A 12,801-nucleotide genomic window follows, 5' to 3' on the forward strand; every position below is an offset into this window, starting at 1 on the left:
CACATGAGGCTGTCCCAGCCCTTCACTTGGCCAGAGGCTCTATGTGAAGAGGGGTTCAGGCTCCTCTGACATACCAAGTGCTTGAATTCGGCAGAGAGGCTGCCATTGTTGGATTCTTCCATGTTCATCACTTTTGTGTTTGTGCCCAGAATGTTAAACTTCCGGGATCTGAATCACAGGAGAAAAACCAACCACAAGGGTGACTGAGTGGCCAGAGGATAATGTTAGATTAAACAAAACAAAAGGAAGCTTCTAGGCTTAACTTACCCTCTGAGAGCTGCAACGTCCCCAGAGTCTCTGTTAAGAACACAGATTAAGATTGGTGAGAAGACCAGCATTTCTTCAAAGATCCTACTCTGTGTTATTTACATGGATGGGAAATTCTTTAATTTAGTTACATTTTAGATGTGAAACATAAATCCCTGTACATGCTTAAGTAATAGACACTCCAGGGGAATCCTGGTCTTTACATTCATCAGAACATAGCATGCCCACAAACCAAGAGTCTAGAGGTGAGGACATGATCTACTTATAATTCTATCCTAGGCTGGACTTATATTTTTCTATAAGATTCAGCTGAACATGAGCAAGAAAACACATGACCTTAATTGCTGCAAGCAACCATGTAGCAACCCAGAAGGGAAATTTGGAGGGCAAGAGATGGTTAATAATGGCAGAGGAGAGAGACAGATCTTGGATCCTTGAGGACTTCTATGAGTCATTGATCTTACTGCCATTGGGAACTTGCCCAAACTCTGCATTTCCAGTTATACTGGGTTGCAAATATCCTAACTTAAGCCACACTGGATTTTCTGTAAAGGTCTGCTGTTTCCTGCAACTCAGAGCAAGCACTTTCTTTGAGACAGCTGGAAATATTCTTCCAGTGTGATCACTCTATTTTAAAACTCTGTTGTTGAATATATCATTTTTTTAAAATACTGATGTTTTAGTTGTAGTTGGACACAATACTTATACACAATATTTATTTATTTTTATGTGGTGCTTAAGGATCGAACCCAGGGCCTCACATGTGCGAGTTGAGCGCTCTTCTGCTAAGCCACAACCCCAGCCTGAATATATCATTTTTAATATAGTCACATTTCTTAGTCTTCTCCCCCCACCCCCGTTTTTTTAAAATTTGGGAACCATTTTAACAGTTCTTCTCTATTGTTATATATTTATCTACATATATAGAATTAATAATAGACACTGTTAAATGGTACATTTTATGTGTGTTTATAAGAGAAAACTGATTAATTTTAAACCATTCATAAGATTTCTTTCCATACACCACATCTTATTTCTTTGTTTATTTGTTGTAGTCCTGACAATTAAACCCAGGACCTCAAGCACACTAAATAAGTGTTCTATCACTAAGCTACATTTCCAGCCACCACATATCACATTTTAAAACATAACAGTTAGCATGACCAGAAAGTTCCCCCTCATGCCTAACTTATGCATATGTATTTATTCATTTATTTTTTATTTTCAGTACTGGGGATTGAATTTGGGGTCACTCTACCAAGGAGCTACATGCCTAGCCCTTTTCTTTTTTCTTTTTTTTTTAATTTATTTTTTAGTTGTACACAATACCTTTATTTTGTTTATTTATTTTTATGTGGTGCTGAGGATCAAACCCAGGGCCTCGCATGTGCTAGGTGAGTGCTCTACCACTGAGCCATAACCCCAGCCCACTAGCCCTTTTCTTATTTTTTGAGACAAGGTCTTGCTAAGTTGCCTAGGCTGGTCTCAAACTTGCAATCCTCTTAAGTTGTTGGAATTACAGGTGTGCACCTGTATATATATGTATGTGTGTGTGTGTGTGTGCGTGCATAGATATGTATATATATTCCTTTTTTGTATTATTATTTTGTTGTATAATTGGCAACCAATAAACTCTGCTGTAAAAAATGTGCAATTTTTATGTTTCTAATTATAATTGGGCATAATACCTTTATTTTATTTGCTTATTTTTTTTATGTGGTGCTGAGGATTAAACCCAGCACCTTGCCCATGCTAGGTGAGCGCTCTACCGCTGAGCCACAACCCCAGGCCCTAAAATGTGCAATTTGATCAGGTTAATTTATGTATGTGTGTATACACACACACACACACACATATATATATATATACACACACACACACACACATACACACTATGCCCATTGTAAAACCATCAGTGCAATCAAGGAATGTATCAATCACCCTCAAGGTTTCCCTATGACCATTTGTAATCCATTTCCCAGACCTACATTCAACTCCGCCCTTGGCCAACCACTGCCTTCTGTCACAATAGATCATTTACATTTTTAGAACATATATATTTGTATATCTCTTTTGGGGGGTCTGGTTTCTTTCTACTCAGCATAATTATCTTGAGATTTATTTATGGGTTACAGCTATCAGTCAAGCTTTGCTTTTGTTGGTGAGTATATTCTGTGGATACAGTACAAATCAGTTATTCATTCACCTGCTAATAGACACTTGTGTATATTTGCTTTCATTTTTCTTGGGTTAATACCTAGGAATGAAAGGACTGCATCATATGGCAGACGCAGGTTTCACTTTTTAGGAAACTGCCAAATGTTCTTCCAAAGGGGTTGTGCCATTTTCCCATTACATATTTATTTACCTATATTCTCAAGATACCCTTATTAAATTCTAAATATGCTAGAATCTATTCATACAGACTGTTAAAAGTAAAATTTAAGCCAGGTGTAGTGGTGTATGCCTGTAATCCCAGTGGCTCTGAAGGCTGAGGCAGGAGGATTGCAAGTTCAAAGCCAGCCTCAACAACAGTGAGGTGCTAAGCAACTCAGTAAGACCTTGTCTCTAAATAAATACAAAATAGAGATAGGGATGTGGCTCAGTGGTCAAGTGTCCCTGAGTTCAATCCTCACTAAAACATAAGATTTAAACTTCCCAACTGAATCCTTAATATCAAAATCCCCCAAAACCACCTGCTGAATAATCCATCTTCTCTTCACTAAGGTGAGATTTCATTTTTAAACATACTAATTCCCTATATAAACTAGAGGTCTATTTCTAGATTTCAGGTTTTGTTTCAATGATCAATCAACTTATTTCTGTCCTAGTTAACACACTAAATTAGTAACTGGAACTTTGTGTCACATTTTAATATCTAGGAGGGCAGCTTCTCATACCACTCCCTCTCCCAGGTGTTTTTAATTAAAAAAAAAATTTAAGGTGGATATGGTGGCTCATGCTTGTAATCCCAGAGACAGGAGGCTGAGGCAGCAGGATTACAAGTTAGAGTCCAGTCTCAGCAACTCAGCAAGGCCCTATCTCAAAACAAAAAAATAAAAAGGGCTTAAAAAAAAAAAATAGAATAGTGGTTGCCAGAAACTAAAGGGAAGGGGAAATGAGGGGAAGTTGTTCAATTGGTATGGAGTTTCAGTTTTGCAAGATGAAAAAGCTCTAAAGACCTATTGCACAACAATGTGAAATACTTAACAAAGCTGAATTGTATACTTAGACATGATTATTATGGTAAACTTTACAATAAGTATTATGTTTAATACTAATTATAAATCTTTTTATTTAAAAAATAAATTGCTATCTTTTTCATAAATAAATTTGTTTACTTTTTCAGCTACAGTAAGAAGATAAAGAAATCTTTTTCAGCTAAGATAATAGAAAAACACATTATGGATTTTCAAGAACCCTATTCATATTTTGGTTGTTCCTATATTAACTAGGAAGAATCAACATCTATATAGTAAAATCAGGAATATGACTTTTCTCACTTTAAAAAAAAATTAGAGTATTATAGTTATACATATAGTTGGGTTTATCTCATCACTTTTTTTTAAATATTTATTTTTTAGTTTTTTAGGTGAACACAATATCTTTATTTTTTATTTTTTTTATGTGGTGCTGAGGATTGAACCCAATGCCTCACACATGCCGAGCGAGCACGCTACCACTTGAGCCACATCCCAAGCCCCTATCTCATCACTTTTGAAACTATCATTTCCTCACTAAAATTTCAGTTTTCTTCAAATAGATCATAGATATTTCTGTTAATTTATCATAATATATTTTTAACTTCTGTTGTTTATTGTGATATCATGTTTCTATTAAAAAGCTAAAACAAGGTTATTCATTATTGCATATTTATTATACCTACACCTTTGTCAATTTCCTTGATTTCATTAATAATTACTTTCCAGTTTATTCTCATGAAACTTCCTGATAATTATATTACCTAATAAAAACAAGTATACTTTTTTTCTAATCTCTTCAAAGGATAAGTATATTTTAGATTTTAAAAATATTGTCATTTTATGGTATTTTTTTTTTTTTTTTTTGGTGGAGAGGTTGCTAGAAATTGAGCCCAGAGCCTTTTACATTCTAGGGTGGCTCATGCCTATAATCCCAGAGACAGGAGGCTGAGGCAGCAGGATTACAAGTTAGAGTCCAGTCTCAGCAACTCTACCACTGAAGTATATCCCAAGGCCCAGGAACATTTTTTAAAATCCATTCTTTTCATATACTATCCATTTGGCATAATATGTATAAATTACATTTATAAATAAAATACTAAATAAAGAAAAAGAGGGACAAATGGTCACAGCAGCAATCCCAACTCAAGTCTATACCACCAGCATTGTTCTGGTATGAAAAGAATATACTACAAGGCTTCTGGAAACATTTGTTCACAAAACAAAGATTTCTGAACAGAGATAGTCTCTACCATCAAACTATATCTGTCAAAGTTCTCACTTCTCTGTTCCTCATTTGAAAAAAAAAAAAAAAGACCAGGGCTGGGCTCAGTAACAGAGTGCTTGCCTAGCTCGTGTGAGGCCCTGGGTTCTATCCTTAGTACTTCATAAAAAAATAAACAAATAAAATAAAGGCATGTTGTCCATCTACATCTACAAATTTTTTTTTTCTAAAAAAGAACTATGTTTAGGAATACTTACTTGTCAATGCACACTTTAATCTTAAGCTGATAATTCAACTCAGGGAATTTGACCAGCAACCTATTAAAAAATAATAATAATAATTCTTTCTTAAAAAAAGTCAGTATGCTCCCCCACCTCAAACCTCCAGTTTAGATGATGTAAAGTTCATAATTCCTCATTTCTAAGAGGTAAAGAAGTCATAATCCCAAATTCATCCTCTAGGCAAGGCCATCTTTGATCTTAAGCTGAACATTACCCACTTTGGCCAAAAGGTATAGATAAAAAGCCTAAGAACTAAGGACTTGGTCAAAGTTATAGAAGTTTCACAAAAGGATAATAAAAAACATTTAGTGAAAAATATCACAGGAACATGCTCTGTAGCTGGTATTATTTCTATTAAACTTATAACTCAATACCAAGATGAAGGTGATTCATGTCTGTGATCCCAGTGACTCAGGAGGCTGAAGCAAGAGGATCACAAGTTCAAGGCCAGCCTAGGCAACTTAGTGAGATCCTTTCTTAAAATAAAAAATAAAAAAGGGCTGAGGATGTAATTTACTGGAGAATGCCCCTGGGTTCAATCTCAAGTACTACAAACACACACACACATACCATGCTGGCAAATATCATACTCACAACAGCACTGCCTGTGAGGCCTGAAAAAAACAACCCTGAAAGTAGGTGCAGTGCTGGTGCCTACAGTTCCAGCTACCCAGGCCAAGGTGGGAGAACTACTTGACTCCAGGATGTGGAGACCAGCCCAGGCAATACGGTGAGAGCCCATGTCAGGACAAAACAAAACAAAACACCAACTCTGACTCTAAAGGTATCCTTCAACAAAACTTCCACCCAAGCAGAAATGCCATGGCCTACCTGACTTTAGTGGTGAACTGGACACCAGTCTTGATGACTAACGGCCGGTCAGGATGCATGGGCATGCAGGGCTGCCGCTCAACCACAAAGGCACTGAAAGGGAAAAGGTCAGCTTGTCACATACTACTGTGGTGACAAGTCTTTTTTCTGATCCTCTGAAGTCAGTTAATCTCTCACCTCAGGACATTTTTTGGGGCCAGGGGATGAGAGAAGGTGACAAAGATTTTAAGTTACCTTTTCATTAAGTTTCTGAACAGCTCCACGATTCTCTCCTCCAGCATTGGCCGGTGCTGTACAATGGGGTCCCCTTTGTAGGAAACTTTTTGCTGCAACTCCTCCAGTTTCTTGATTTGCTGGCGGGTCTGAAGTTGGGATTCTGCTAATGAGGTGATCCTGCCAGTAAAATAGGAAAGTTTCCAGTTACCTGGTAAACAGACACAGGTGGGAATGGGAAGGGGAAAGGGAGGGGCATACCATAGGTATAAATACCACTAAGAAAGCCCCTCAAATAACAAAGGGGAATTTTCTTCTATTGTGGTAAAACATACATGGCATAAAATAGACCATTTTTAACCATTTTAAGAATATAGTTCAGTGACATTAAGAAAAAGGAATTTATTTTGCTTTTTTTTTTTTTAATAGTCCCTAAAATTTCAAATTTCAAAGATGGGATTGGACATAAAGGAAGAAATGTTAAAACTTGCAGCATTAGGAGACACTGGTGGAGTTATCACTGGAACATGAAAGCATTAGACTCCGATTCGGTGGATATAAACTGTAAAGATTGGCACTCACTTTAATTATCCTAACTTGTCCATGTTAAAATGTGAAACTGGGAACTAAAGGGGAATAGATAGCCTCAGAAGACTTGGATTTAAGCCAAGCTTACTACCTGTGCAGGTTTGGACAAGCCTCTTCACCAGGGTAGGTCTGGTGCATGAAGGAAAGGGGTCGATGTGCATGATTCCCACAAGCCCTTTCAATGTCAACTCTCAATAGATATTATGCTTCAAAATGTTAATAACATGCATAGAGGAAAAAATAAGCAGAGAGCCCTGTGGTGTTGCACACCTGTAATATCTGCAACTCAGGAGGCTGGGGCAGGTAGATCACAACTTTGAGGTCAGCCTCAGCAACTTAGTGAGGCCCTAAATAACACAGAGAAACTGACTCAAAATTTAAAAATTAAGGGGCCAGGGTTGTGGCTCAGTGATAGACTGCTTGCCTAGCAGGCATGAGGCACTGGGTTGGATCCCCAGCACCACATAAAAATAACAAATACAAAAATAAAGTTAATTTTTTTTAAATAAAAAGAACTGGAGAAGTAGCTCAGTGGTAAAGTACTGCTGGGTTCAATTCCTAGTACCAAAAAAAAGATTGTACTAACTTTGTGGGCCTATGGTTATGACCATAATTCAATTCAGTTTCTAAAAGGAAAAGAAAAGTTTCTCTTCCAACTGTTACCAGTTTTCCAGACGATCCAGGCAGATGTTAGGAGGGCCTCCAATGCAAGCAATCTGTTGCCGCCTCTTCCAGTCAGCCAGCTCTTCGTCAGTAAGTGTTTTCTGCACATACTCCATTGCTGACAAAAGCCCCGCCAGTTCACTCACGATGCTCTGGTTGGAAACCAAAACAAAGTCAGAAAACATTTCCCCACACTGTCTCTAACCACATTCTTTAGTCAGTTCCAGAGAAGGAACTTATTAGAAACCAGTTCTGCCACAAGACATGCAAGGCACCAGGGAAGCTGTCCAAGGCACTTACTCTCCGCATCTGGTCCAGCGCTGTGAGCATCTGCTCCAGCTGCTGCATCTTCTGCCTGGTCACAGACTGGTTGTTTCCATTCAGATCCTGCATGTCTGTAGGCAAAGGAAAGACCCCTTGACCAGAGGGAATACTCTCAGCCTTCAAAATAAGGCTTCGGAGCCAGGTGCAGTGGTGCCCGCCTACAGTCCCAGCTATTCAGGAGACTGAGGTAGGAGGATTGCAAGTTCAAGGCCAGACTCAGCAACTTAGCAAGTCCCATCTCAAAACACAGACAATAAAAGAGGTACCATTAAGCAGCAGGAGTCCCTCACCTCCCACCATAAAGTCTAACAGAGTTAAGACAAAAAAGTCTTTAAACTCACTTTCTATGGGAGATTTTAACGTCTCTAATATTCACTTGCCTCCTTGACTCTTGAGGGTTTTATAGTTGAAATCAAAGTCATCCTGGAGATTCTCTACCACTTTCATTTTCTGTTCTAGATCCTGTTTAAAATAAATCAAAAACAGAAGTAAAATTTAAAAAAGGTTTCCTTGGGAAAAAAAAATTCTGAGAAGAATGAAAATGTGCACGCAAGACCCACTCTCGATAGCCCCAATCCAAGCTTCTCAGCCAGGACCTACTTTACCTGTACTCGCTTTCGAACATCCTGAAGGTGCTGCTCCAGCATCTGCTGCTTTTCCGTCACCACAGCAGCTGTGGGGTGGTTGGCCTGGCCCCCTTGCTGCCAAATAGTGGGTAAGCACACATATAAACACACAGAACATGGGGGAAGGAACACCCCCATCTGGCCTCCATCCCTCCCTACTACCCTTCCTTGCTATCCCCTGCCACTAGGAGAGGAGAGGAAACAGAGGCAGCGGAACTGTGGGCAGGGTGCCAAGGAATCCCTCATGTTTTACCCGTGTCACTGGCTTTTTACCAACAGATCATACTATATACCCACTCTGGATTGAACTAGGAGTCCACATGTTGAACTAAGACATGGTCCCTGCCCTCAAACAGTTCATGGGTAAGGATGTAAAGAAATTTCAGAACAGGCTGGGGTGTAGCTCCGTGGTAGATTATATGCTTGGCATGCCGGGTTCAATTTCCAGCACTACAAAAATAAACAAATTCAGAATACCTGATGATAGCAGATGTCAATCTACTGAAACATGGTGTGCAAACATTTCTGTGGAATAAAAGCGCCATCCTGCCCTAAGGATGAAATTCCGTATCAACGGATGTGCTCTCAGGGGAGAAGGAGAGGCTAGTACCTTGAAAAGATCAATTAGTCCATAACATTTTAGGATTTGCTAGGTTTTGTGAAAGAGCAGTAATAAAAGATCTTGGACAGAAAAGACCATGTAAAAGCCAGAGATCAAGATAGTGTGATAGTGGCCCAAGGACAGAGATGGCAATGAATGGGGCAGATTTGAGAGTCCAGGAAAGATGTTATCTACCCAGGAGTTCAAGCTAGAAACCCTTAGGCATCTGATTTCTCCCTGATTTCACACTGACTCATCAACTCTCCTGGTCCATTCCCTGCAATCTCTCAAACCGACCTTGAGTATCAAGGGCTCAGTTCAAGCCCCAACTGCTGTTCTCTTTGCTTCTAAACTCTCTTACTTCCAATCTGTTCTCTACCTTTCTACCAGAAGTCTCCAAAATAGGTCTGAACATGCCGGTTTAAAAACTCCCTCCCTTTCCCATGCCTAGCCAAGCAAAGATAATACAAACTTCTTAGAAATCTTGGGAGGGCAACCCCTGCCCCTAGTTACTCTCCCAGGGGTGGGAATGACTCATTTGATTGGTAAGATTGAGAGAAAGACTTTCTCTGTCCAGAGACATGTCAAAGAGCCCAGTCCTGGAGCTTCTGCCTACCTCTCTCACTGTTGCCTGCCTCAGCTTGCTTGGGGCAGGAGCAGGTCTTGGTTTCTAGAGGTCTCCTTCTTTGTATTCAGCAGGTATCAGTCCATGGTCTCTTAAGCTTTGTAACCCCCATCTCTCCACCCCAAGTTCTAACTCGGGCAACAGGTGTTAGAAAGACCCTGTGGTTACCAGCTTAAGCCATGCTTTCCAATCTAGTTCTACCAGAAATATAGCTATTTTCATTTGCATTTGGCTCCCATGTCCTAGTTCTCAATTGGTGCTGCTCTTAAAGGGAGCAGAACCCAAAACACAAAGATACTGCAAACAATCTGATAAATTTAACTTGCCCTCTCCATGTCTCAGTGACCCCTAACCACCCATTCTTCTCTGTATACGGTATGCTCCCACACTTCACCTCCTGCACACTGTCCACTCAGCCTGGTGTGCACCTCTGCCCAAGCACCCGTGAACTTGTTCACCTTCACTTTCAATTCAAAGGTTCACTCTCCTGTGAAATCCTCTACAACTTCCTTGGACAAAATGACTCACATCCTCTTCTGTGTTTTTCTCACCTTGAGTATTTGTGCATGATCTAACTAGCTTCAGAACCCATTAAGTAGCAGGGATTACTTTTTTTTTTTTTTTTTGGTACCAGGGACTGAAACCAGGGACACTTAACTAGTGAGCCACATCCCCAGCCCTTTTTAAAAAATTTTGAGATGGGGGTATCACAAGCTGCTTAGGGCCTTGGTAAGTGGCTGAGGTTGGCTTTGAACTTGCGATCCAGCCTCATCCTCTGGAGGTGCTGGTATCAGAGGTGTGCACCACTGCACCCAGCAAATTGTATCTTTTCTTCTATTTCTTTATGCTTTTACCTATGCTGGGCATTTAAGAATGTGCCACATGATATAAATGGAGAAAAAAAGAGTGAAGCCTGGACTGAGGCCACAAATATCCAACTTATAGCTCTCTATCACAGACTGTGAATGTTTTCTCTTGGGGCCAGATGATGAATGTTTTTTGCCTTCTGGGCCACATAGTCTCTGCTTCAAATACTCAGTTGTGCTACTGTGGCATGAAAGCAGCCACAAATAATTCATAAATGAATAAATGTGGCTGGGTTCCAAAAAACTTCCTTTATAAAAATAAGCCATATGCAGCGGCACATGCCTACAATCACAGCCACTTGGGAGGCTGAGGTAGGAAGACTACTTGAACCCAGGAGTTGGCACCAGCCCGAGCAACCTGGCAGGACCCTGTGTCTTAGAGATGTGGGGAAAAGGCTAGATTGGGGCCTTTGACAGTTTTCAGACCCTGGGTCCTACAGGACTAAGAACATTCTTTTGCTTTCCTATCTCCCATGGTAAAGTTAGAGCCTCTGCTCAAATTGACTTAAACCAAAATGTTTTTTTATCTTGGGGAACAGGATGAAGACATGAAGGTTCTCATAATACATAATACACACAGGCAAGTGCCTCTTAGCCTCTCAGGCTGCAGGTATGGAACAGTGAGTGTTATCAGTGTTAGCTTCTCTTTCACCCACATCAGAGTATAACAGTTTTCTGTGAAAGTTCTTTAGTGGGTTCCCGTTTCTCATAGTAGTGGTGATATTGGTGATGATGATTAACAGCAGCAGCAAAAGGCAGTTAACACTTATTTCACACTTCTGTGCCAGATACTATTCCAAGCATTTTACATGTATGAAGTAATTTAATTCTATGATGTAGGCACACTGTCGTTCTCTTTAGAGGAAGAGTAAGTAGTTTTCTTAAGATGCACAGTAAGTGGTAAAGCAGCAGGATTCAAACTCAGGGAGTTTGGCCTTTGAGATGAACTGCTCTTCCAAAGCCCAGTTACTAGATGTGACTAATTAAAAACACTTTCATGTGGTCCCTGAGTCACTTAGGTCCCCTCACCCTGCCAGATACTGAACTTGCTACCCTGCTCCCAAGAACATATGTGTTTATGTTTCCATCTTTGAACACGATCTTCTTTGAGCCCAGTGCTCTCTCATCATCTGTCTGAGTTAGTTTTAAGGCTCAGCTCAAACACAGCCTCCTCTTTCTGTGATGCTTTCCCCACAGTCTAGGTTGACTTAGATGATCTTTCTTTTATCACCTTAATAAATTGTTCTATTAAAAAAAAATGCCTGGAAGGGTGGCCCAGCCACTCAGGAGGCTGAGGCAGGAGGATCATAAGTTTGAGGCTAGCCTCAGCAACTTCGCAAAGACCTAAGCACATTAGTGAGACCCTGTTTCAAAAATATAAAAAAGACTGGGGATGTGGCTCAGTGGTTAAGCACCCCGGGGTTCAAATCCCAGTACAAAAAAAAAAAAAATCATGGCGTTGGCTTTTTTGGCAGTATGGGTGGTATAACGCTTTTAATGTATTTTTCAGTGTATTTTTATGGCCACTCTATTTTAAATGTTTTTCCTTTGTTCCGAGTATAGTTAATATTGCTTGTGCAGTTGTTTGATTTTCTGTTTCTCCCAATCTGATGCTGTTTCTTCCTGGGTCTCACCTGGGCTGCAGTGGCTGCAGTCTGGAGGAGGCGGGACTCTTCCCACAGGCACCTGGCCACTATTCGAGCGATCTCCATTGGCTTCTCAAGATACCTACTCTGTATGTAGGAGAGAAAGACAATGAAAAGCTGCAGCAGACTTTGGAGATATGGACTGAATTTTGTTAACTTACAACTAATTTCTATATAAACTGAGGAAAGCCTTATATATACTACATGAAACAACAGCTGAAGGCCTCAAAGCCTGGCAGAAATCAGTGGGGAAGACAGGGGAAAAAAAGAGAAGAAGAAAGGTGGTTACAATGATGACGGACAGCATATGAGCCTGGGTCTTTGGACAGTATGTTACCCTGGTCTTACAGGGAGGTACCTGATTTTATCTAGGAGTATTAAATTTCTGGCCAAACTTTTTTTTTTTTTTGTACTAGGGACTGAACCCAGGAGCACTTTACCACCGAGCAAATCTCTAGCCCTTATTTTTCTTATTTTGAGACACAGTCTTACTAAATTGCTGAGGCTGGCCTCAAACTTGCGATCCTTTACCTCCAGAGCTGCTGGGATTACAGGAGTGTGCCATCATGCCCAGCCAATTTCTAGTCAAACTTTTTTTTTTTTTTTTTTTGGTACCGTGGTTTGAACTCAGGGGCACTCAGTCACTGAGCCATATCTCCAACCCTATTTTGTATTTTTTTATTTGGAGACAGGGTCTCACTGACTTGCATTGCTAAGGCTGGCTTTGAACTCATGATCCTCCTGTCTCAACCTCCCGAGCTGCTGGGATTACAGGTGTACGCCACAGAACCTGGCTCTGATCAAACTTTTAACAATTAAAATAAGAATTGCTGGGCACCGTGGCA

The 12,801-nt window shown here is 40.2% G+C and overlaps 1 protein-coding gene across 5 annotated transcripts in view; it reads right to left on the reverse strand.

The window, feature by feature from the left end:
• Stat3 (signal transducer and activator of transcription 3) overlaps nt 1-12,801 on the reverse strand; it is a 60,223-nt gene that overhangs the window by 12,967 nt on the left and 34,455 nt on the right. For all 5 annotated transcript variants that reach the window (XM_046446554.2, XM_046446557.2, XM_046446555.2 and 2 more), the window contains exons 4-13: nt 11,945-12,043; nt 8,198-8,293; nt 7,973-8,054; nt 7,569-7,663; nt 7,269-7,420; nt 6,039-6,197; nt 5,805-5,897; nt 4,950-5,009; nt 268-297; nt 75-168 (exon numbers count right to left, since the gene is read on the reverse strand). In XM_046446554.2, the coding sequence (XP_046302510.1) occupies nt 75-168; nt 268-297; nt 4,950-5,009; nt 5,805-5,897; nt 6,039-6,197; nt 7,269-7,420; nt 7,569-7,663; nt 7,973-8,054; nt 8,198-8,293; nt 11,945-12,043 (960 nt within the window). The remainder of the gene's footprint in view (nt 1-74; nt 169-267; nt 298-4,949; nt 5,010-5,804; nt 5,898-6,038; nt 6,198-7,268; nt 7,421-7,568; nt 7,664-7,972; nt 8,055-8,197; nt 8,294-11,944; nt 12,044-12,801) is intronic.

This window comes from Marmota monax, unplaced genomic scaffold (assembly GCF_021218885.2).
Source record: "Marmota monax isolate L192 unplaced genomic scaffold, Marmota_monax_Labrador192_F-V1.1 WCK01_AAM20220418_F8-fsc00346, whole genome shotgun sequence".
Lineage (NCBI taxonomy): Eukaryota > Metazoa > Chordata > Mammalia > Rodentia > Sciuridae > Marmota > Marmota monax.